At 45.6% G+C, this 26,101-nt stretch overlaps 1 protein-coding gene across 1 annotated transcript in view; it reads right to left on the reverse strand.

The window, feature by feature from the left end:
- WBSCR17 (Williams-Beuren syndrome chromosome region 17) overlaps window positions 1–26,101 on the reverse strand; it is a 112,827-nt gene that overhangs the window by 33,828 nt on the left and 52,898 nt on the right. The window contains exon 2 of the mRNA XM_008576334.1: window positions 1,689–1,874. Coding sequence (XP_008574556.1) covers window positions 1,689–1,874 — 186 coding nt within the window. The remainder of the gene's footprint in view (window positions 1–1,688; window positions 1,875–26,101) is intronic.

Below are 26,101 nucleotides of genomic sequence, written 5' to 3' on the forward strand. Positions count from 1 at the left end.
CAACAGGAATAACAACAGTGACATCTACCCCACTGTCTTCACAGCGCTGTGGGAGGGCTGAATGAAGGTGTGTGTAGGAGCCTAAACAAGTCACTTGTAACCTCACAGAGCTTCTGTCTCCTCATCTGGAAAATGGACATCATAACAGGTTCGTATCAAGCTAGCATTTGTTGAGCACTTCATATTTGATAAGCTCTGTTCTCAGCCTCTTTTTAACTTCACGGGAGCCCTACGAGATAAATATTAACAATCCATGTTTTATTGATGAGGAAACTGAGGCAGACAGTTCTTAAAGCTTGAGGTTGTTATGGGAACTAAATGAGGTAGTGCAAAGAAGGAATTCATCACATACCTGTACACAGTAAGTGCTCGGCACCTGTGGCCTATCTCTACATAAGAACGATGTAGAAAAGCACCTGTAGTTTAACAGCTGGGAAGGGCTATGTGGACATAAGGGGTTTCAGTTCATTAGAATGTATTTCAAAAAGTGTAACAACAGTGATATAAGTTCTTCGCTTTTACCCTCTTTACGCACAAGGCTTGCACACATTCAACTGTATTTTTGCCATTCTAGGCTCTTGCCTCCTGAAACACAGAGCTGCCATCTCTCTGTGGGCACCATTCCAGGAGACCCTCTTAGGGCATGGCTTGGACCTCTACGGGTGCTCTGGCTGTGAGGATAAAGTCACTGGTGGCTGAGGGCACAGGTCACCGCTGTGCTGTGGAGGATGGACAGGGCACCCGGGCCAGGCACCGTTCTAAGCCTGGCCCGTGTGTTAGCCCACTCGGTTCCCACAAGCACCCTAGGAAGGAGGACCTGTACTATCCCCATTTATAGCTGAGGAAATGAAGGTACAGGTGGCCCTCTGTATCTGCAGGTTCAACAACTGCTGATGGAAATTATTGGGAAAAAAACAATAAAAAATAATGATACAACAATAAAAAGTAATACAAATAAAAAATGCAATATAACAACTATGTTCATAGCATTTACATTGTATTAGGTATTGTAAGTAATCTAGGGATGATTTAAAGTATACAGGTGGATGTGTGTAGGTTATATGCAAATACTATGCCATCTTATATCAGGGACTTGAGTATCCGCAGATATGAAAATCCTGGGACCAACCCCTTGTGGATACTGAGAGACAACTATGCAGAGAAGATGAGTAGGTTTCATCAAATCTCATAACTAGAGAGTGACAGGACTGGGGTTCAGACCAAGCTAGAGCACGATGTGATCCTCCTGTGGGCTATAGCGACATGGGGATTTTCCTGAGTGAGATTCTAAGCAGAATGGGGAAGATGGACTCAGCAGACAGTAGGGACATATGTCCAGGGCAGCTGACACTCTGTGGGAGTGCATGTAGTGAGAGTGAATGAGGGGTCTGGTGCCAGCAATTTTGAACAAGAACCTTCTGGACACAGTGTATGCTCAAAAGCAGGGCAGCCAGATGGACACGGTAAGAAACTTCCAATCTTTGTATGTGGATCTAGAGATTTCTGTCATGCCAGTCCTGCTGTAAAGCAGGGGTTCTAAAACTCAGACATCTGGGAACCCCCTCAAAATTCATGCATAATTTTCCAAGGATGAGCCTCTCTCTGGGGAGGCTTACTAAAGGGATGAGTGGCCTGGCACGCAGTGAGGACCACTGGTTAGGAGGTTGGGGGAAGGCTGAGGGCCCTACCTCCAGTGGCAGGTTCCATGCTATGTATACATGAGACTTGTAGTCATCCATCCAGACCTCAGCAACCCGGAGAGCATTCCTCTTGGTGTAGAAGCCAATGTTGCTGTTGTATGGTTTCTTCTTCCGCTCAATGTGGGCCACCCGGGAGCAAGGAAGGACCTCCATGCTGCCCCCACAGAGCCACACCTTAAGGTACAGAGATATCATCAGTCAGCAGAGAGGTTCCCAGAGGCAACGGCCCTGTCCCCCAAGCTCAAAAGCAATGGTTCAGCCAATTATCATGAGTGAGAAATGCAGTTTAATATACAAAGCCATTGAGTATTCAAGGCTGTTTTGTTACTGCAGTATAACCTAATCTAACCTGACTAAAACACATAGAAAAGAAGGTTTGGGAGGATTCTTACAGACAAAGTAGGTTAGGATAAAATCCAGCTCTGGGTGGGAGAGACCCATAAACCTAAGGTGCCTATGGCAACACATGAGTTTTCTAAAGTTCTCAGCGCACCACTGGCATCCATGAAGGTTTTCTTTCCCAGCTGGCTGAAGCTGTGCCCAGCAACCTAGAATGGAGAATTGATACTAAGAAACAAACTCTCTCTGTTCACAATAGCACAAGATGTATACATTGTTAATAGGCTCTGCATTGTTAATATGCTCTATTTTGGTGATGCCAAGCCTTCTGAAGGCATCCACCCTGATGCCATCATGAGCAGGCGTCCCTTGCTGTTGCTGGAATATTCAGATGGAAAGCTGAAATGATGGCTGTCTTCAAGGGATGCAGAGACCCAAGGAAGTGGGCTTCTCACACACTGATGGGCATGGCCAGCCACAGGCTCAAAGGGCTGTGCTCCAAGGGGAAAGATGGACCAGCCAATCTCTGTTGGTCCAGACAGGAAAAACAAAGCATTTCTGGTTGTCAAGAAGGACTAACTGAACTTTCTGACATGAGTGGGGGAAAGAGGAAGAAGACAGAGAAGTTTCAGGGGCATGTGAGGCTGTTCTGCTGTGAGGGTACTGTATGCTTCATATAAGTGACAGCTTGTAGGTGAGCTGACCTAGCTCATCCCAAGATGGGTCATTTTAAGCCATTCTACTTTTAGTCTCCCAGAAACCTGCACATCAAGGATGCTGGGACACTCCTGAGTGTTTACACACATCCTCTGGACATTTGATGATTGGATTTGGTGGCAAAATGTGTGTGTGTGTGTGTGTGTGTGTGTGTGTGTGAGATCTTCTGTTTCCCAACTTGGGCTACATGACAGGGAAATGATACAAATGGAAAACTCTCCCACAAGCAAGAGTCCTTACCTTGCATGCCTCTTCAAGGGGGAAAATGTGAGCTAAGAGATTAGTAAGGTATAGGTGGTCCAGACTTGTTTGATCCGGGACCTGACAACTAGGTACCCCCACATGTTGGGGCAGACCCAGCTAATGGCAGTGGAAGGAAGTCAAGTCAGGGAGGCAAAACATGGAGAGACACCTGTGTTGGAGGATAAATCAAGGTAGCTGAATTTCAAGGGATGGGCAACATACAAAGATGCAGATGTTGCAAGATGTTTGTACAAACATACAAACAAAGATGTTGCAAGATTCAGAGAATGAATGGAAAGATGTCCCATGTTCATGGATTAATATTAAAAAGACTTAATATTAAGATTAAGACTTAATATTAAGATTGCCATACTCCCCAAATTGATCTAAAGAGTCAACACAATATCCCAGCTGGCTTCTTTGTAGAAATCAACAAGCTGATCCTAACATTCATATCAAAACACAAAGGACTCAAAATAACTAAAACAATCTAGAACAAAGTTGGAGGACTTCACTTCCCAATTTTCAAACTTAATACAAAGCTACCATAATCAAGACAATATGGCACTGGCATAAGGATAGACATATAGATCAATGGAATAGAATTAAGAGTCCAGAAATAAACCCTCATATTTATGGTCAATTGACTTTTGACAAAGGTGCCAATTCAATGGGAGAAAGAACAGTCTTTTCAACATGTTGGGCTGGAACAACATCCAAAAGAATGAATATGAATTCCTACCTCACAAAAATTAACTCAAAATGGATAAAGACCTAAAAGTAAGAGATAAAACTCTTAGAAGAAAACAAAGGTAAATTTTTGTGACCTTGAATTAGGCAAATGTCCAATAACCAATGAATGAATAAACAAAATGTGGTATACCCATACAACAGAATATTATTAGGCAATAAAAAATGAAATACAGACACATGCTACAATATGGATGAATCTGGAAAATATGCTAAGTGAAAGAAGCTAGTCACAAAGTTACATATCATACGATTCCATTTATATGAAATGTTGAGAACAGGAAAATCCATGAGAGGAAAGGAGATCAATGGTTACTTGTGGTAGGGGAGGGTTGGAGGAAGAAGGAGAGACTGCTAATGGGTGTGGGGTATTTTTAGGGTGGAGGAAATGTTCTCATATTGATTATACTGGTCTTTGCACAACTCCTTGACTGTACTAAAAATCACTGAAGTGTACACTTTAAAGTGTGAGTTGCAATGGTGTGTGAATATCTCAAGAAAGCTGTTATAAAAATATTGAGAGACAGACAGACATAAAGAAAAATCCACAGATAGATGGGGAAAATGATTCAGGAGATGCGTCTCAGTTTGGGGAGGCTCAGAAGGATGGACTGAAGCAAAGCAGAGCTCTGTGGGGACTAGTTACAGAGCAGGGATCACAGATTCAGGTGCAGAAAGGGCATCAGCAAAAGTCTAAAACCAAGTCATGGGCATGGAGGTGCTAGGTGGGAGCAGAACCTGCAGCCAGGCTGACTTGGTCCCACATCCTCCATAAGTAGTCCAGTCCAAGGTCAGGATAATCCCAAAGCCTGGGGTGTACCCAAGCTCATAAGCAGGGCCAAGGTGCGTAGCTGTTAGAAATGGAGGTGGGAGGGCAGAGAAGCCAGACTGTGTCAAATGCTGAGCCCCTTAAGCAGGTGGAGGGTAATGGTGCTCCTCCCTGGGCACAGGCAGCTCAGCACAACTGTCCCACATGGCAGGGACACTTGCTCCTGTCCTGGGTTCTGCAGGCTGTTAGATGTCATAAAAGTACATCCTTCTGTGGGTGCAGCAAACCTAGAGTGAGTTACCAGGATTGGTACTGGCCCAGGGATCCTGCTGCTGGCCTGGATATCTGTGACAGCTCCACCCCCTGGAGTGTATTCTTGCTACAATCCCTCCTGCCCAGACTAGTTTGACACCTCAAACTGCCACAGTGTCTCAGATTGGATTTAGAGTCCTAAGTTGTAGAGGATTCATAAAACATATGTACTTCACAGGGCCTGGTTTTCCAAAGCCTTGCAGTTTCAAATATTGACCTTGCAGAGGACAGGAAATTTTCCTCAGGCTATAAAGTCTCTGGTGTGAGATAAAGATTTGTGGCACAGCAAGGTTGCTGGCTCAAGGACAGACTAGTTACTGATTGACATGTAAAAGTTACTGGGAAGCTGCTGGAGGGAGAAGGAATGTTTGCTGGATCAAGCTTTTGTTGGTGGATCTCTTAATTGTCTAAGGGAATGTCATTTGACTTGTTTTTACTGAATGTTACCAGCTTCTATTTTTAAACTTGTTAAATGGTACTTAGGAAAAACCACACCTATGTCTCTTCCTGTAACTTCTTGGTCTGAAGAATAAAGGCAGGAAGAGAACCCCAATTTGGGGTAAATTTCCCAAGGAAGGGATGCCTCTTGCTTGAGGGTTCTGGGGAAGTTAACCACTTCGGGGCTTCTCACTGCTCAGAAGAGATGGACTTTGAGTAATCCTTTGTGGCTCCATCACCGAGGGGAAGTGGGGCGACAAATCCCTGGGGGGCAAAGCAGCACTAAGTGAAAGTGACATCCATGGAGCACTGAAACTGCAAATCACTCTCAGAATATCAGAGAGAAGAGGCAGTTGCTATGGCCTGAATATTCCCTCCAAAACTCACAAAGAAGTTCAATTGCCATTCTAACAGTATTAGCAGGTGGGGACTTGTAGGAGTGATTATGGCATGGGGTCTCCACCCTCATAAATGGATTAATGCTGTCATCGTAGGAGTGTCTTCATTGCAAAAGTGAGCTCTTGTGCCTTCTCACCATGGGATGACTCTCGCTAGATGCCGGCACAATGCTGTTGGACTACCCAGCATCCAGAACTGTGAGCCAAATAAACTTCTGTTCTTTATAAATTACGCATCTGTGGTATTCTGTTACAGTAGCAGAAAACAGACTAAGATAGCAGTTCAAAGCAAAATTTCTTTTAAAAAGAGAAAAAGAACACACACACACACACTGGCTGTGAGAGGAAACCAAACCCAGCCCTTGGGCCCTCCCTGAGAGGCAGCCTCGGCCCTGGAGCAGGTTCCAGCAGGTCCCCTCTACCTTTCTCTCTCCCATCCTCCACTTCCACAGACCCCTCCCCTCAGAGAGGCCAGTGTCCCCCTTCTAACTGCTCCAGACCCCAGGAGCAGCCAAGTAATTACTGCCAAGCACCAAATGCCAACTACCTCATTAGATCCTTACAGATGAGGAAACTGAGGGTCAGAAAGGTGGAGTAAGTTGTTAATAATCCCACAATCAGTGACTGTGAGCAGGAGAACTGTGCACCCAACCACACATTGCAGAGCAGCAGGCCCGCCCTGCTGACGGGCACCGCAGGCATGACCCCCACCCAGGGAGAGCTCTCAGCCACAGCCTCATCCTCACGCAGGTGCCTGGCTGCCGCCTCTGACCTGCACTGTAACCAAAGTGAGCGAGGGTCCTGTAGGGCTAGAGCAGGGCGTGTGCACATTCCCCAAGGAAATGCAGTGGGTCTGTGGTGGCACCAGTGACACCCACAGGATTCGAGTCAAAGCCTCGTGCAGCACAAAGCCATGTGGCAGTGTGCACCATGAGGGAAACCAGAGGAGCCATGGGCTGAGTGAGTCTCAGGTCCTGGGGGCTCTGTCCTGAGCTGGCTGGGGTGGCCATGGACAGAGCTTGTGGACCAGCTGGCTCCAAGTGACAATGAGTTGATGTGACATCTGCCTGTGGTCAAAGGACAGGCCCAGATGACAGAAGTGAAGAAATGGAAGGAAGTGGACTGAATGCTGTGAGCCTTAGCAGCAGCCCGCAGGTCAGCCAGGGCCACTGAGGGCACTCCAGAGAGGACTCTGACTCTGCTGAGAAGTCTAAAAGAAACAGGGCATGATCCAGCCCATCTCTCTGCTAGACACGAGCACCAGCTGTGAGTGCAGAGTACAGCCGAGCCTGAGGCAGGGTCCTGAGGACCTGTCCTCTGTATCAGTGTTCATCCACCAAAATGCAGTTCCCAGAGATGGGGAGAAAGTGATACCAAAAGGAAACTCACAGGAAAGTGGCAAGGAACTGATGGGCGTCTCTGATGCCGAGGAGGAAGAGCAGAGGAGCTGTCCTGCTGGAGAGCACTCCAGGCCAGGAACCTCACACAGAGGTGGGTGTGGGCTCTCCAAATGGGTTAGCAAGAGGGCACCCCAAGCCCGGGACCATGGGGGGGGGTCCTGGTGACCACAGCTAGGGAGGTGGGGAGGTGGCCATCATAAATAGCAATGTGCCACAGTAGATGTGGTGAGCCCAGGAGCAGGTGTTCATTCATTCATTTATATTTCATCAAACAATGACCCATTCAGGCCTCCTTGCCAGTGCAGGGAGCTGGGACCGGAGTGTCAATAGACAAGCTCATGGTTCTCAGAAAGCTGATGATCTAGCAAGAAAAACGCATTAACTGGATAATTACAGGCAGAGATGCACCATCACGAATGGAGCCAGATTAACTTCCATGAAGGAAAGCAACGCGGTGCTGGGAAAGCCGGTGCTTCACAGAGACGTGGCTGATAGCTCAGAGAAAGCGTCCTGAGGAAGGGACACAGAGGTGGAGTCTGAGGGCTGGACTGAGCTAAGTGGAGAAAGTGGACAAGAGCCCCAGCTTGGGGACGGCCACATAGTCGCAGTGACCCTGTGCAGCAGGGAGCACGGTGCGGGGATCATACTCGAAGATGGCAGCAACATCCTTCCCATGCTCCGCAGCAAAGTGACTTTTTGGCTCCTCCTATGAAGAAGTTGGTCCTCTCCCCACCTGCCCCCCCTTGAACCTGGGCTGGTCTCAGGACTTGCACTGGTCGGCAGGATGCCACGGAAGTGACGCCTCATACTGTCCAAGGCTAGGCCTCAGGAGGCCTGTCCTTCACTTTCTCCCCTCGGAATCTGCCACGCTGTGAAGAAACAGGCTGAAAGGCCATGGAGCCTAGGAGGTCCAGCCATTCCAATCATCCTGGCTGAGGACCTAGGCTTATGAGTGAGGCCCCGTGGGACCAGACACCCCACCAATCCACCCACTGACTGCCAGCGCATGAGCAGGCCCAGCCAATGCCACGTGAGCAGAAGTTCCACCCTGCTGACCCCAGCCTACACTGCCACACTTCAGAATTGTGAGCAAATTGATTTTGTTTAGGTGACTGAATTTGGGCTTACACAGCAATAGATACGTGATGCACTTGGGACATTCGAGAAACATGTGGCTGCAACTCAGTGGGCTCAGAAAGGAGGGCAGAAGAGAAAACAGGAGTGCGAAACCCAGCTGGAGAGGGTGGCAGGGTTGGTGCCAGGGACAGCCTGTGGGCCTCGGGAAGGATATTGGTTGTTGTCCTGAATGAGAAGCCATGGAGGGATGTGGCCTTGAGAAGATCATTCTGGCTGAAGTGTGGGGACAGATGGGCAGCAGGAGGGGAAAGAGAGAAAACAGGAGGGTCCTGCCGTGAGGCAGGGGAGGAGGGTCAGCAGCTCTGTCTAGGCAGCAGAAGAGAGATGTGGGCAGATTTGAGAGACTGTTAATAGGCAAGATCGTCAGAAATGAACTGGATATAGCTGGGAGGGAAGAGCAGGGGTAAAAGTCACCCCAAGGTTTCTTGCCTGTGTAGCTGGACACTCAGAAGCATCATTCCCTGGGTCAGAAATCTTGCCCAAACCTGCCCAGGCCTCTGGGGTGTGAGAGAAAGGGAGGAAGTCTTAGGCAAGGCACGTCCCTTCTGCATCCTGATGGCTGATGCCCTGGAGGGAGAGGACACTGCAGGAGATGAATGTCACAGGGTGGGATTAGACTTCCACCACTCCTGAGAATCTTCAAGGGCACTCTGGTTTAATGACATCTTTTGATACACATTTCATTCATCCATTCGACTCATCTCATTGAATGGATATTTCACCAATTCATTAGAGACTCAGAGATTGTGGAACGTATGTATGTCACCAAACAAGGCAAAAGTTGTTTCCAGAATTACTCCTGGACCACCTGGCTGATGGTCTCCCTGAGCGTCCTCTGTATTTCCCCAGCAGGAGTCTCAAAGCTCTGCTTCAAGGGCAGGATGAGAAGCTGCCTTAAGTCACTGGTTCCCAAACCTGGCTGTGCCTCTAGATCACCACGGGAGCTCCTTAAACTGACAGATATCTGGATCCCACCCCAGACCTACGAATCACATTCTCCAGGGGTTCTCCATGTGACTGATGTGTAGCCACTTTTGGGAACCATTAGCCTAGAAGACCTTCAATGTCTTTTCCAAGGCTGATTTTATGACTCAGTTTTATAGAGACAGAAAGAAGCTTTGCAGTGGATGTGCCCTGCAAAGCCTCAGCAGCTGGAGAGTGGTCCCGGGACCTCAGGAAGAGGCACGGGCATCTAGTGAGCATCTGATGTGCCAGGTACTGCCCCGGCCACTTTCTTTCCAGTGCCACTTGTCACCAGGTGACCTCGCAGCCAGACAGAAAAGTAAAAGAGCCCAAAGGTACTGCCCTGGTGGAGGTGAGCAAAGAGGTGGAGGAGACCAGAAGCCAAAACCTATGCAACTGCTTCACTTACACTAACTATTCTCACAGAACATGACCTAACATTTTTGATATGTTTAAAATATTTAAAGCACACACTCTCCCATAGTTTTACTTCATTCTTTTTAAATTCTATGTATGTACTATTATGCTAATATATTTTACACATGAAAAATGTACTACATAGAAATTTGAAAATGATATAAAAATGTAAGTCCTAAAATATTCCTCTTGTACCCCTGATGGATCACCTTGTGTAGACCACTTTGGAAACCACTGCCCTAGAGTAAGCGGCCGTTCTCACATAATTTCACAGAAGTCTAATATTCAAGGTCTGGTTTTGTCCCACCATTGTTAGAGGCCAGCTGTTTCTCAAAAGCAGCAGGGATTTGGAGCCAAAATAATCTGGTGAGGGTTTTCAAACGTGTCATTAGACTGTGAACAGGGGCTGCCATGACTACATGAAAGTCACTTTTCTGGAGATCTTCAAGGCACTGTCTGGGGGCCATGCTCTCAGGAAAGATCCTGGGTGCTGTTATAGGATGAGGCCCAGAGCAGAGAGAAAATGAGCCTCTCTCCCTACTCTCTGGTCACTCAGTTTGAGCAAGGAAGCTGAATAAGCCAGAAAGAAACCAGACATCATCCCACACACCAGCTGGCCTATCACGGAGTCCTGCAGGAGATACCCCTTAACTACAGCTCAGCTCAGTCCACTTCCTCCACATCCACTGAGACCACCAGACCACTTCCTCCTCCACCATCACACCAGTCAAGCTACCATCCTCTCTTACCTGGACTGCAGCCACCACCTCCTGACCCACCTCCATCCGATCTGACCTCCGCTTGGCAGCCAGAGTGGTGCCAGCCGACCATCCATGCCCCTGCATACTTCACTGGCTCCCCCTGCTCTGAAAATAAAGCCCCCAGTCTTCACGTGCCCTGCTCCAGGTCCCCCAACCCACGGTCCTTCTTTCTAGTCTTCCATGTGCTCACCCCTGCCTGGGACGCTGCTCCCCGACCTGCCTAGTTAATGCCTACTCTGACTTCAGCCTCTAGCTCCAGCATCACTTCCGCAGGCAAGCCCCGGATAAATTCAGCTGCAATTTTTTTTCCCCCTTTTTTTTTTGTCTTTTTCCATGTCCGGCAACGGATCGCAACCCTCAGTGTCGCCCCCGCACCGGACCGGGACCAGCAATGGGATCGCAACCCTCGGCGCCTCGCTCAGCCAGTGAGCGGGAACCGGTCTGCATGTGGGATCCGAACCCTCGGCGGGAGCGCCGCCGCACTTCCCAAGCGGCGCACTACAGCAGTGCGCCACCGGGCCGGCCCTGCAATTTTGTGGGTGTGCTGGCGTGTGGGTGTGAGAGTATTACTCTCTCTCTTCTTCACTAGGCTGTGGGCTCAAGGAGAGACGGAACCACGTGACCCTCCACCCCTGGTGCCCAGCACTGTGCCTGGCACATCAGTAAGCATCTGGTGAGCTCTTGTTCTATGAATGAGCACATGGATGCATTAATTAATGGAGGAGGTGGAGGGAGTGTGTATGAAATGTGTCTGGAGAGGGCACGTAGGAGAGAGGGAAGGAGGAACAAAATAAAGAAGAAAAGGAAATGGACTAGGAGATACAACATGGTGGGCACAGAAAGGAAAAGCACCTCCACTGGGGCCCACATAGGACTCGGCACCAGCTAGATCTGAGTCCACATTTCTCCTCCCACAGCCCAGAACCACCCCCTGCTTCTGAGAACACTGTTCCTGGAACCCCTTCTGGTAATGAAAATTCCTCCTGTAGTCTGTCACTAGCAACCAGCCCGGCCCACCCTGGACCCAGCAGATGTGAAGGAGGGGCATCCTCTAGCACGAGCTGAGAGGTATCAGACGAAGAATCAATCTCCAGTGAGGACACAGGCTCCATTGCTCCTGGAACTTACGCAACCCCATTCTTCCCACTGGGCCCCCTTTTTCTTATCTGTAAACAGGGCAGGGGGGTTATCTCTGAGGTTCTTTTCAGCTCTAGCATCTGGAGTCCATGACTCTACACCAAAGACCACGGTCCAGGCTGTGGGGCCATGGGTCTTGCTGACAGAAGATGCCAGCAGGCAAGGGCTGCCCACCCCAGTGCTGACTTTCTTGAGGAGTAATCTTGGGACTGCCAGGAATCCCCCAACTAATGAATTCGGGGACGTTTTGTAGACCACATAAGACAGCCACACTACCAGATCTCAGATCTAAACCACTGCTGAGTGTATCAGTCCTTCTTTTAATGTGTGCCAAACTTACTTCTGGCTAGCAACCATCACTTCCTTGGATCATTTTCTGTGATTCTATTATCAGTTGTAGTCATGGGCTTTCTCTTGGAGGCCACAAAACAAGGGCCATCACTTGCCAGGAGACTGAGATGAGCAGAAAGCTCCAAGCTGAGATGCTCACTTCCTCACTGGCTGGGAGGCCCCTGCAACCAGCTGTATTAGTCTGTCTCTGTTGTTTATGACAAAATACCCGAAACTGGGTAACTCATGAAGAAGTGAAATTTATCTCTTATAGTTTGGAGGCTGGGAAGTTTGAGATCCAGGGATGCATATGGTGAGGGCCTTCTTCCGGGTGGGAACTCTCCGCAGAGTCTGGTGGTGACCAGGATATCCCATGGTAAGAATGGGCTGAGCAAGGGAGCTGACCTTTCACTTGTCCTCCTTATAAAGCCATCAGAACCACACCCATTACTCCACGAACAGATCAATCCATTCACGAGGGTGCAGTCCTCACAATCCAATCACTTCTTAAAGGTCCCACCTTATAAATACCATTATTGGATTTCCCACCCTAGTAACACTGTTATAATGGGGGTCAAGCTTCACTGAGTTTTGGGGGGACATTCAATCCCCAGCACCAGGCTCGCTGCTGTGAGGTACACTCACACTCAGGTCACAATGGCCAATGACAGCATGTGGGAGTCACTCCCATATAGTCAAAACTAAGCATGCTCAACTGACAAATGCCAGTTTCTTTTATTTGAGGATATAGACTTTTCCTGATCTATGAAAGTAATATCGTCCAAAGTCCCCACCCAGCCCAGAGTGAGGCAAGCATTTGTCCAGGCCCTGCCCAGGATACCAAGTGAGCTGGGGGCCTGCCTGCAGCCCTGGGACAGGAACGGCGCAGGAACGTTTGGGAGAGATGCAGGCTGTCTGGGTGTGATAGGACTGTGTGAAGATGTACTGCCCAGAGCAGGAAGGGACTCAAAGTCACAACTGGGGAATTACTAGCAAGATTCAAGTCTGGAAGAGGAGAGGAGACACTGCACAATATTTAGTGGCAAGTAGTCAGAAAAGCATGATGGAGCCCCCAAATTTGAAGTGAGTCAGCTCAAAGGACCACAGGCTAGGGTGTCACATCTGGTCTAGCTAGAGGGGGATGTAGTGATTTTTTCTTAAAAATATGTAACAATTTTATTGAGAGAGAATCCACACCCTATAAAATTCACCTATTTAAAGTGTACAATTTGATGGTTTTTAGTGTATTCACAGAATTATGCAACCATCACCACAATCAGAAACCCCATACCCTAGTCACACCCCTAGTCTCCCCAACCCCCTAGCCCTAGGAAATCACTAATCTACTTTCTGTCTCCATGTATTTACCTATTTAAGTAGAATCATACACTATGTGGCCCTTTGCGACTGGCTTTTTTCACTTAGAATATTTTGTTCATCAATATTGTAGCATGTGTCAGTACTTAATTAACTTTTAATGGCCAAATAATATTCCATTGTATGGATATACCACATTTTGTTTATACATTCATAACTATGGACATTTAGGTCATTTCCATTTTGGCTATTATGAATCATGCTGCTACGAACATTCATGTACAGGTTTTCGTATGGGCATAAGTTTTAGTAACTCTTGGGTTTATACTGATGAAAGATAAAGGTGTCAGTCTGGTCAAGGCACCTAAAATGGAGTCGGGAGGTCATTTTAGCTTCAGCTTCAGGCAAATCTCATCCGAGGGCACCCTGAACTCTTGAACTCTTGCAACCAATCACATTGAAAGACAACCTGAACTTTTAAACTTTTCTAACTGATCACAAGGGTCACAACCTCCTGGTTGAATAATGACCAACATCTGCTGACCGTCTATTGACTGCTGCCCAACATACCTCCATTGAAATAAAGAATGTCTGGCTGAGGATCGTCTCAGAGAGTGTCACAACCAATCCCTTACTGCCAAGACTACGTAAAGATGCTAGCACCAATCATAATGTTAGACAAATAATTTTCTAACCACCTCCCCTTCTGATTGGTCCTTTTTCCTTTATATGCTCAACATCTTCTGTTTCTCTGGAGCACTTCTCAAGGTAACCTGGACGTGCCTCTGGGCTACAGTCACTAAAATTTGGCTCAGTTGAACTCTGTTGTTTATGCTGTGCCTCAGTTTGCTTCCAGGTTCACAATACCCTAGGAGCAGAATTGCTAGGTTATATCTACTACTCTATGTTTAACTCTGCGAGGAACCACTGGACTGTTTTCAAAGTGGCTGCACCATTTTTCACTCCCACCAGCAGTGTGTGAGAGTTTCCATTTCTCCACATCCTCTCCGATTCTTGTTATATAGTCCATCTTTTCGAGTCCAGCCATCCTAGCAGGTGTGAAGTAGCATCTCATTGTGGTTCGGATTTGCATTTCCATGGTGGCTAACAATGCTGAGCATGTTTTCATGAGCTTATTGGCCACTTTCCTATCTATCTTCTTTGGAGAAACATCTATTCAGATTCTTGTGTGATTTTTAATTGGGTTCTTTGTCTTTTTGTCATTAGCTGGGGCCTTAAGGATAAATGAAGTTGGCTTTGGTGTCATTCTCTCCTGCTCCTCATTCTTCATCCTCTTTCTGGGCCCAGAGTTCAATACCTCTCAAATCATTCCTTCCCTGGGTTCTGTGTAAAGCTGCATAGCGATGGCCATGGGGTGCAGGGGATGACACGCAGCAGAGGCCCCTATATGTGTCCGTCCTCGAAAGTCCAGCCGTGTGATTTTTTTAAACTTGTGTGCAATATGTGATGCTCAAATCAGCATAATTAGTATATTCAACATTACACGATGTAATCATTTTTTGTGGCCCTTTATCAATTCCTCTCTTACCTGCCCCCCCATAACCTCAGTCCTGTTCTCTCCTTTTGAAAGTTCAATGTATTATTGTGATTGTTGTAGCTTTCTTCCTTTTTGTATGTATTTATTTCTAGCTCCCATTGTAAGGACATGCAGCATTTCTCTTTCTGAGCCTGGTTTATTCCACTTAAACTGACTGTCTCTAAGTTGGTCCATGTCAACTGTGTGATATTGAGCAAGTCACCTGCCCTGCCCCCACCCCCGTCCCTGCTTCTTCTTCACCTGTGAGATGGAGTCTGCCACCCACCTGCCCGCACCACAGCACTGTCGTGAAGACCACTTGAGATGGTGGCCGTGAAAATGCAGGAACACCATGGAGTCCTCCAGCCTTCCCAAGGTAGCACAGTGACGTGGCTCCCAGCTGGAACTCAGGCTCTAGGCCACCTGCTTCTAGCCCTGGCTCCACTGTTTATTAGCTGACCTGGACAACTTCACCATTCTGCATCTCAGTCTCCTCGTCTGTACAGTGAAGAATCACAACAGTCCTGACGTCTCAGGATGGTGGGTGGATCGCATGAGATGTGGTGTATGTCGAGTGTCAGAGCTGTGCTTGGCTGAGTCAGCATGCCATCCCTGTTACCTGTTTTGTCATTCTTGTAGTGACTCCAAGGACCCAGTGCTAGATTTCTGACCTGAGTGTTCCCTATGCTCTCAGCATCCTCTGAGGAGAAGATGGGCTGGGTGAAGTTTCTGGAAGGTTTCTCCCTGATCAAGCATGAATACGCTGGTGGGAAAGGCATGAGCCATGACAGTCTCTTCCCAAATGTCCGGGCCTGTGTCTGGCATGTGAATGTGGACTCTGCCCTCAGAGTCTGGCCAGTGCTCTCTCTCAGATGTGGTCCTCTCTGCTCCCCTGTCCTCTCCCTCCCTGCTTGGGCACAGGTGCGGCTGCCCCACTCACCCAGTAATGATGCAAGTTCCTACTTCACCAGGGCTGCGCCCACCTTGTGCTGATGTCTTACAGGACATTCCCATTCCTTTCACAAGCATGTTTGGCTTTTCTCCATGTGAAAGTGACAAATACGGGGACTCTCATGGGAGAATTCCAAGGGAGTTAACAGGTTAGCCAGACAGAAAGGGGTGCAGGAAATAAAATCTCTGTGGAGGTCTCCAATCCCTTTTAAGCAAGCTTTCTTCCCAAACTCATATGCACATAGACCTAAGTAACAGGATATTCCACTGACATCTCTTAGGAGAGGAGAAAACATAATATACACTATGTTTTTTGTATACATTTAGAATATAGAAGAAAAAAAATCTCACCCCTCTCTGAAGAGGCCACATATCATGTAAGTCCAACACTATGACATTCTGGAAAAGGCAAAATCATGGAGACAGTAAAAAGATCAGTGGTTGTCAGGGGCTGGGGGGAGGGAGAGATGAACAGGGGAGCACAGAGGATTCTCAGGGCAGTGAACCTAATCTGCACGATATTGTGATGGTGAACACCTAACATTATACGTTTGTCCACACCATCGAACACACACCAAAAGTGAACCCTTGTGTAAACCGTGGGCTTTGGGTAATGACGGTGTGTCAATGTCGGCTCATCAGTGGTAACCAATGTACCCTCTGGTGCAGAATGTTAATCAAGGGGGAGGCTATGCATGTGTGAGGAAAGAGGGTGTATGAGAAATCTCTGCACCTGCCTCAATTTTTCCTTCAACCTAAAACTATTCTAAAAATGTAGTTTAAAAAAAATTTTTTTTTTAAAAAGAGATCAACCCTTAAAAAAGGTGAGTGTGTGGGGAAGTCAAAGCCCAGAATTAAGTAACACTTTAGTGGTTCCCTGTGGGTTTATGACCAGCACCTGGGTCATGGGGAGTTCCCGGAGCTGCGAATCCAGGTTCCACACTAACACGGATTCCCCTCAAGGCCTGACCTTCACACCTAATTCTGCACGTGTACAGAGGATCTCCCAGGCTGAAGAAGCACCTGGCCCCGCAGAACCTGGAGGCCTGTGCTGGGGGCCCCCTCCCTTGGGGAGAGAATTTCCAACCCCTCTGGAGCGGGTCCCTCAGACGTCCTCCTTCCCACTGACAGGAATTCCTCCTTCCGTCTGACTGAAGTCACTTTGCAAAGCATTTAAACTCACTTATAAGCACCACTGGAAAAACACGTTCAAAGCAGAATTAGGTAAATAATCCCATTTGGTAATCCAAGTGCAGGCAAATTTTAGTTCTCTATCTGTTGGTAAAATTTGATTCAAAACAGCACAGATTTCTGGCTAAGAGAACACTGTTACTCCCATCCAACCAATCTTTTGGGGGGCTTCCTGCCAACCCTCTTCCCACAGGAGCACGTCACCCTCACTAAAATCAGAATTTCCTCAGCACCCCCTCTGCCACCTGGAGACAGAGGGATGACTTCTCCCAGTTTAAATGCACATTCTCTTCCACCAAATTGGACAGATGCATAATGGCTTTCCTGCTAAAGTCCTTTTACAAAAATTCAATTTCAATCTTCTGCTTTATTTATGGCTGTTTCTCAGAAGTAGAATTTACAAATACGGACCTCGAGACATATCTCACTTTAAGCACCACAGTGGCAAGAACCCCTGAATGCACAGAGTCTACAGCCAGTCAGCGCAAGTCGTTTCTCCACACAAGGTGAGGAATTGAAATGAAGCGTGGTAAGTGGCATGTAATTTGGCAGGGGAGAAATGCACACCAGAAGCAGCCTGATTTACGGAGCATGGAAAGGTTGTCGGGAGGGCTTTCTTCGTTTCTTTTGATTTTGTTGCTGTTGCTAATGCACTTGAAAGAATAATATTGGGGAGGAGGGAATAATACTGGTATGCCGTCATCAGTTTAAAATCCACCCCAGCCTCATGACCCAGTCTGATAGCATGTTATTATCATGGAGAGTCAGGGCTTCTGTGTCAGAAAAACGGCTAAAAGTGGCCTCGGTCAGGCGTGTGTAGGCTGGCCCTGCCCTGAATTCCCCCACCTCCACTGCTTACATTTTTGCTCATGCCCCTTCCTCTCCTTCCCAGCCACCTAGGACTCCCCGACCAGCCTGCCCAGCTCCTGCTTCTCTGCCCACGCACACACTCCTGCCCTCGGACTCTCTTGCTCTGCAGCAGCTCCAACCAAGTAGGCAGGCACTCAGCATTTCACTGTGCTTTGTATTCCCAGCGCCCAGCCTGATGCCTCTAACTTCTAACAATTTACCTCCTTTAGGCATCTGATTCAATGCCACATGCATGTTTACTAAGACCGGAGCTCAGAGCTAAATGCTGCCAGGGATATAAAGCCAATTTAGACATGGATCCAGCTGCCAGAGCACATGGTTTTCATCGCTTTCTCAGAACTTAAAATTAAGAGTGCCGGGAAAATGCTGAAAGCTGCTTCAGGAACTTCGGCATGAAAGCTGCCACAACGGGCAGGTGATAACATTGTACTCACCCCTGTCTATGCTGTCATCCGTCCTAGTACTGTTCGCTGGTATTTCACCTGGTGTTAAAGAGGGCTCGCAGGGGGCAATTATAGATAAACTATGCTTGACTATAGGAAGAAAGTGAATTATCCTTCTATTTAATTCTGACTCTTCAACACCAAAAGGCCAGTGCTTTTAAATTATGGACAGGGACCTGAAAGAGGCTGGTGGGTCTACAGCCTTTAAAGAGCATGAGGTCACATAGTCCAAAGGCCCCCAAAGTTTGTGGTCACTCTCTCTTGCACTTGAGTTCCCTAAATGAACTCAACTTGGTCAAGGCTAAATAAAAGCCATTGCCAATTACTGCTCCCAGAAACCCGCTGAAAGGGATAGTGGGCACTGGGTTGCCTGTGGTGTGGGGCTAGGACTCAGGAAAGGCCAGGACTGCTCAGCCACCAGGGCTTTGCTAGATTAAACAGCCCACCTGCCAGCTGGCCACCTGTAAGGACTTCCTGTCTTACGATGCAGCCAGCCAGGCTGTACGTGGTTTGGAGAGCTTCTGGGCTGGCTGCTAACTGAAAACCCACGTGTGGCAGAGCTCAAGAAGCACCAACAATGTGCCATCAAGCTGGGGCACCCAGATGAAGATCTAAGGTCAGAGCAGAGAGCACAGTAGTGGGGAGAGCAGGCAGCGGTGAGAGCTGGGGAAGGAGGGAGACATGGCACTCCCCAGGTGGGAGAGCTCTACTAGGCACCACCCAGAACCGTGTGCCAAATGTGGGCCCACATGGCTCTAGGCTTCCCGTCAGACATATTTCATCCATTGTGCAGCATGACATTACACAAGTGCAGAGCTGGAATCTCAGCACCGGGTTCAAACCCTGGCTCTTAGTCAAGGCTACATCAAAGGCATCTCCCATCACCACTCCCAGGACTCTGCAGAAAGGGAAGCAGAAACTCAGTTGCCTGCAGTGTGGGGCCGGGTTGCAGAGCGGCCTCCCTACCTTTGAGTCTGAACCTCAGCTTCTTCAACCATAAAAAGCAGCGGATAACAGCGCCTGATCTGAGAGTGTTGCTGAGGAAGAAACAGGATAATGTGCGGAAAAGTTGTGAACACAGTGGCGGCTCATAGTGAATGGTGAAGAAAACCAAGGAAGTTACTATGTGGGTACTTCAAAAAGTTTATGGTGAGCTTCCAGTCAAGATGGTGAAATAGACGGTACCCAGCATCACTCTTTCCCACAAATCAACTAATTTACAACTATTAAAAAGCAACAACAGCCAAGCTGGGGCTGCTAGAGCTCAGGGGAAGAGGAGGAGAGACCTATGAGTGCATGAAAGTGGGAGAAACCATGATGAGAGAAAGAAAGGATCACTCCAACCACTTTGAGCCCTGGTCACTTCAAGCCTGGCCCAGTGAATGCATGGAGCAAGAGCTGGCAAAAGCCACAGCTGCGCCCTTCAGATGAAGTTGCTTGGAGGTTGCGAGTGGGAAGAGGGCCTTGGTGGCCCCCAGGCCAGCAAGACCACTAACAGGGTTCCTATGAACCCACATAGGAGTGAAGGGCCAGAGACAACTGACAAAAGGAGCCACTCAGAGGCTGGTGAGTCATCACAAGGGACCGACATATGGCTCATCACATGGGAAGTATTTGGAGCATGGGCAGTGGGGGAGAAGGGCCCACTGGGGGAACAGTGGGGCACAGCAGATGATCTGCCCCCCATCAGTGCAGGACAACTCAGTGGAGACTGGTAAGGAATATAGAACTGCTGGGGGTGCAGTTTGCTGAAAAGACTCAGGTCCAGACCAGAGTTTCCACACAACCCAGGCGTACTGGACACCACAGACCTGGAAGTGCTTACAAGGTCAACCATTAAAACCTGAGCTGCACAAAAAGCCTTCCCCAGGGAATCAGCAGCAATGAAGCAATTTAGCTCAACCACAGAGCTCAAGTGCTGGTCCCCAAAGGAAGTTGCCCAATTTTAGAAGTAAGCAAAGGACAACAAATTAGTTCCAGTGCAGAGTTTAAATGGTGGGAACAGCAAATAATCCAACACAGAACTGAAAGAAAAAACAAAATACCTGTAGATCAGAGACAAAGTTTGATATTAACTAGTAAAGGTCTAACACCACCAAAGAGCACCTATAAAACCTACAAGGACTGGAAGCACCCTGGGATCCCAAGCCAGAGAGTGGAGAGGGCTGAGGGCTTCAGCCATGCCCCCCCGACATCTGCAACCAGCCCAGCAATGACCACCGAGCCACTATAGGAAGGGTCCCAGGCTCCTGAGCTGGGGTGGTGGAGGGCTGAGGGCTTCAGCCACACCCTGTTGACATCTGCAACCAGTTCAACAATGACCAAGCCACTGACTGGAAGCACCCTAATCTCCTCTACCAGAATGAAGGGTGTACAATGGGGCTCGATTATGCCCCCACAATTCCTCCTCTTCCCACCCTAGTTCCATCCCCCTTCTACTCTCCCCCTCCTCCCAACTGCTCCAAAACAACATCTTAGAATGAGGAATGGAGCTGGTGGAAGCCGAACCCAGCCACAACTAGACAAGCTGCTGCCACTGCCCCAAAGCCCCACCAGGATCCTGAGGCATGCAGCCAGGGGAAGCTGATCCCACCTGCAACCAGGTAAAGAGCACAACAAAATGACCATTTTCAAGTGGGTAGCCCACCACAGCCACCGCAATTGTCATGGCTGCTGCAAAAGTGGCTAGTTTCTATAGCAGCAGTCACAGCCATTGTGCAGATGGTGTGCCAGACTCTCAACTGCATTGACACAAGGAGAGGCAAGAGGCACCAGCGGATACCAAAAAAAAAAAAAAAAAAGAAGAGGTCCTCTCTCTCCACAAAGCACACTCCAGAGTAACAGAAGTGATTTATGATAATAGGGGAGGACTTGATCACACCTGTCTCAGCACTAGACAGATCATCTAGGCAACAAACCAACAGAGCAACAGTTAATCTATCAGATGGAGAGAACAAATCTATGGTTATTAGAGGGGGGAGGGAGAGGGGGTATTGGATAAGGGGCATAAAGAATTTAACTCTGTTTTCTAACAATGAATATGCTAACAAAAATTTTTTTTTTAAGTTCATGGAAAGATTGAGGTTACCCTTCAATTCCCTTTTTCCACAAACTTTAAACTTTAAAAAATACTGAAACATAATTAATTATACATTTTTGTGGGGTACAGAGTTGGCTATCAATACTTGTGTGCAATATATGATGATCAAATTGCGATAATTAGTATATTCATCATTGCAATACATAATCATTCTTTGTGTCCATTAACCAATTTCTCACTCACCCCCCACCCCCTTTCCTACCTCTGGTAACTACAGTTCTGTTCTCTCCTTCTGAAAGTTCGATGTATTATTATGATTGTTGTTTATCTTTCTTCCCTCCTTCCCTCCCTCCCCCCCTCTTTATTTTCTAGCTCCCACTTATGACTGAGGGCATATGATATTTTTCTTTCTGTGTCTGGCCTATTTCACTTAACGTAATTTTCTCCAAGCTCATCCATGTTGCTGTAAACGGCAGAATTTCATACTATTTTATGGCTGAGTAGTATTATATTGTGAATATATACCACATTTTCCTTATCCAGTTGTCCATCAGTGGATACTTAGGTTGGTTCCATAACTTGGCTATTGTAAATGGAGCTGTGATAAACATGGGAGTGCAGGTGTCTCTTTGACATGATGATTTCCATTCCACTGGGCATATATCCAGCAGTGGGACTGCTGGATCATATGGTAGTTCTGCCTGTAGTTGTTTAAGAAATATCCACAGTTTTCAATGGTAGCTGCACTCATTTACAGTCCCACCAACAGTGTACAAGGGTTCCTTCCACCTTCTCTGCATCCTCACCGGCATGTTATTCTCTGTCTTTTTTATAACAGCTAGTTTAACTGGGGTGAGGTGATATCTCAAGATAGTTTTGATTTGCATTTCCCTGATGATTAGTGACATGGAACATTATTTGATGTACCTGTTGGCCATTTCTCTGTCTTCCTTTGAGAAATGTCTATTCAGTGCCTTTGCCCATTTTTAATTGGACTATTTGTTTTTTTTACTGTTAAGTTGATTTCCTTGAACATTCTAGATATTAATCCCGTCAGATGTATAGTTTGCAAATATTTTCTCCCATTATGTAGGTTGTCTTTTCATTCTGTTGATTGTTTCCCTTCGCTCTGTAGAAGCTTTTTAGTTTGATATAATCCCTATTGTTTTTTTTTTCTTTTGTTGTCTGTGCTTTTGAGGTCTTACTCACAAAGTCTATGCCTAGTCCTACATCCTGAAGTGTTTCTCCTATGTTTTCTTCTAGAAGTGTTATAGTGTTCAGTCTTATATTTAAGTCTTTAATCCATTTTGAGTTGGATTTGGTATACGGCAAGAGGTATGGGTCTAGTTTCATTCTTCTACATATGGATGTCTAGTTTTCCCACCACAATCTACTGAAGAGGCTATGCTTTCTCCAATACATGTTCTTGGTGCTTTTGTTGAAGATCAGTTGGCTCTAAGTACATGAATTAATTTCTGGGTTCTCTATTCTGTTCCATTGGTCTGTATGTCTGTTTTTATGCTAGTACCATACTGTTTTGGTTACTACAGCTTTGTAGTATAATTTGAAGTCAGGCAGTGTAATGCCTCTGACTTTATTTTTTTTTTGCTCAGGATTTATTATTATTATTTTTTTGCTCAGGGTCTTTTGTTCTTCCATATAAATGTTACGATTGTTATTTCTATTTCTGTGAAGAAAGTCATTGGTATTTTGATGGGGATCACATTGAATCTGCAGATCACTTTGTGTAGTGTGGACATTTTCATTACATTAATTTTTCCAATCCATGAACATAGAATGTCTTTACATCTTTTGGTGCCCTCTTTAATTTCTTTCAGCAGTGATTTGTAGTTCTCATTGAAGAGATCTCTCACCTCCTTGGTTAAATTTTTTCCTAGTATTTTATTTTTAATTTTGGCAGTTATGGTAGATGGGCTTGCTTTCTTGATTTCTTTTTCTGCTAGTTTATTGTTGGTGTATAAAAATGCTACTGATTTTTGTATACTGATTTTCTATGCTGCAATGTTACTGAATTTGTTTATCAGCTCTAAGAGTTTTTTGGTAGTCTTTAGGTTTTTCTATACAGAGGTTCATGTCATCTGCAAACAAGGACAATTTGACTTCATCCTTTTCAATCTGTATGCACTTTATTTCTTTCTCTTGTCTGACTGCTCTGGTAAGTACTTCCAATTCTATGTTAAGTAGGAGTGGTGAGAATGGGCATCCTTGTCTTATTCTTTTTCTTAAAAGAAAAGCTTTCAGCTTTTCCCCATTCAGGATGATATTCACAGTGGGTCTGTCATATGGGGCTTTTATTGTGTTGGGACACTTTCCTTCTATAGCTAATTTGTTAAGAGTCTTTCCATGAAGGGATGTTGAATTTTATAAAATGCTCTTTCTGCATCTATTGAAACGATCACATGGTTTCTGTCCTTGGTTTTGTTGATGTAGTGTACCACATTTATTGATTTGCATATGTTGAACCATCCTTGCATTCCTGGGATGAATCCCACTCGATCATGATGTATTACCTTTTTGATGTGCTGCTGAATTCTGTTTGTTAGTATTTTGTTGAGGATTTTTGTGTCTATGTTCATCAAGGATATTGGCTTGTACTTTTCTTTTTTTTTGTTTTTTGTCTGGTTTTGGTATTAGGGTGATGCTGGCCTTGCAGAATGAGTTTGGGAGAATGGCTACAATTTCAGTTTTTTGGAATAATTTGACAAGAACTTGTGTTAATTCCAATTACATAAATTAAAGCCTTGGTAGAATTCAGCAGTGAAGCCTTCTGGTCCTGGGCTTTTCCTTGTTGGAAGACTGCTGATTACTGCTTCAATCTCATTGCTCATTATTGGTCTGTTTAGATTTTCTATTTCTCTTGGTTCAGTCTTGGTAGTTTGTATGTGTCCAGAAATTTATCTGTTTCCTCCAGGTTTTTAAATTTGTTGGCACAGAGTTGTTCATAGTAGTTTCTACTGATTCTTTGTATTTCTGTGGTATCAGTTGTGATATCTCCTTTTTCATTTCTGATTGCTTAAATTTTGTCTTTCTAATCGTTTGTCTATTTTGTTTATAGTTAGTATGGCTAATGTTTGTCTATTTTGTTTATCTTCTCAAAAAACTAACTCTTTGCTTTGTTGATCTTTTTAAATCATATTTTTGGTCTCTATTTCATTTAGTTCTGCTCTGGTCTTATTTATTTCTTTCTGTCTTCTAATTTGGGGATTAGATTGTTCTTTTTTTTATAGTTCTTTGAGGTGTAACATTAGGTTGTTTATTTGGAGTTTTTCTGTTCTTTTGATGTAAGCATTTATTGCAATAATCTTCTCTCGGTACTGCTTTTGCTGTATCCCACAGGTTTTGGTATGATGTATTTTTAATATCATTAGTTTCAAGAATTTTTTTGATTTTGATTTCCTGTTTAATTTCTTTGAACTATAGGTTGTTCAGGAGCATGTTGTTTAATTTCCACATTTTGTATGGTTTCCAAAGTTTTGCTCATTACTGATTTCTAGTTTTAATCCATTTGGTCTAAAAAGATACTTGAAATGATTTCAAGTTTTAAAAATTTGTTGAGACTTGATTTGTGGCCTAACATGTGGTCTATCCTGGAGAATGTTCCATGTGCTGATGAGAAGGATGTATAATCTGTTGTTGTTGGATGAAACAATATGTAGATGTCTTCCAAGTCCAATTGGTGTGAAGTATAATTTAAATCCTGTGTTTCTTTGTTGATTTGTTGCCTAGATGATCTGTCCAGTGTTGAGAGAGGGGAATGAGGTCCCCAACTATTATTGTATTGTGATCTTTCTCTTTAGGTCTAACAGAGTTTGCTTTATGTATCTGGTGTTCCAATGTTGGGTGCATATATATTTATGACTGTTATGTCTTCTTGCTGGACAGTTCCCTTTATCATTATATAATGCCCTTCTTTGTTTCTGTTCATAGTTTTTGGTTTAAAATCTATTTTATCTGATATAAGAATAGCTACTCCTGCTGTTTTTGTTTACATTTGTGTGGTATATCTTTTTCCATCCTTTCACTATTAGTCTATTATAGGTGAGTCTTTATAGGTGAGGTGGGTTTCTTGTAGGCAGCATATAGTTGAGTCTAGTTTTTTAATCCATTTGGCCATTCTATGTCTTTTGAGTGGGAATTTAATCTATTTACATTTAGGGTTGTTACTGAGAGACTTACTCCTGTCATTTAATTGATTTTTGTAAGGTTGTTTTGAATATCTTGTTTCCTTTTTTCCTCTGTTGTTTGTCTTTGGTGTTAGTTGGTTTTTTTTAGGAGGTAAGATATAGTTTCTTTCTTGTTTGCATATCTGCTTACCAGTGGAATTTGTTCTTTCTTGTGTATGGTGGTAATTATCATTTTTTGGATTCCAAGTGAAGCACTCCCTTGAGGATTTCTTGTAGGGCAGTTGCGTGGTGGTGAACTCCTGTAGCTTATGTCTGGGAAGTACACTATTTCTCCTTCATTTCTGAAGGATAGCCTTGTTGGGTATAGTATTCTTGGCTGGCAGGGTTTTTTTTGTTTGTTTTTGTTTTTTTTCTTTTAGTACATTGAGTATATCATCCCATTCTCTCTGGGGTGCAGGGTTTCTGCTGAGAATTCTGCTATTAGTCTGATAGGGACTCTCTTATATTATAGGTGACTTGATGCTTTTCTCTTGCTGTTTTTAGGATTCTCACTTTGTCTTTGACTTTTGACAGTTTGAATAAAATGTCTCTCAGAGATGACCTTTTTGGATTGAATCTATTTGGGGATCTTTGAGCCTCTTGGATCTAGAATTCCATATCTCTCTCTACACATGGGAAGTTTTCTGCTATTAAATTGTTGAATAGGTTTCCAATGGCTTTTTCTTTCTCTTCCTCTTCTGGAACACCCATGATTTGGATATTTGTATGCTTAAGGTTGTCTGATAGCTCTTGTAGA

The sequence above is a fragment of the Galeopterus variegatus genome, unplaced genomic scaffold (assembly GCF_000696425.1).
Source record: "Galeopterus variegatus unplaced genomic scaffold, G_variegatus-3.0.2 Scaffold1331, whole genome shotgun sequence".
Classification (NCBI taxonomy): Eukaryota; Metazoa; Chordata; class Mammalia; order Dermoptera; family Cynocephalidae; genus Galeopterus; species Galeopterus variegatus.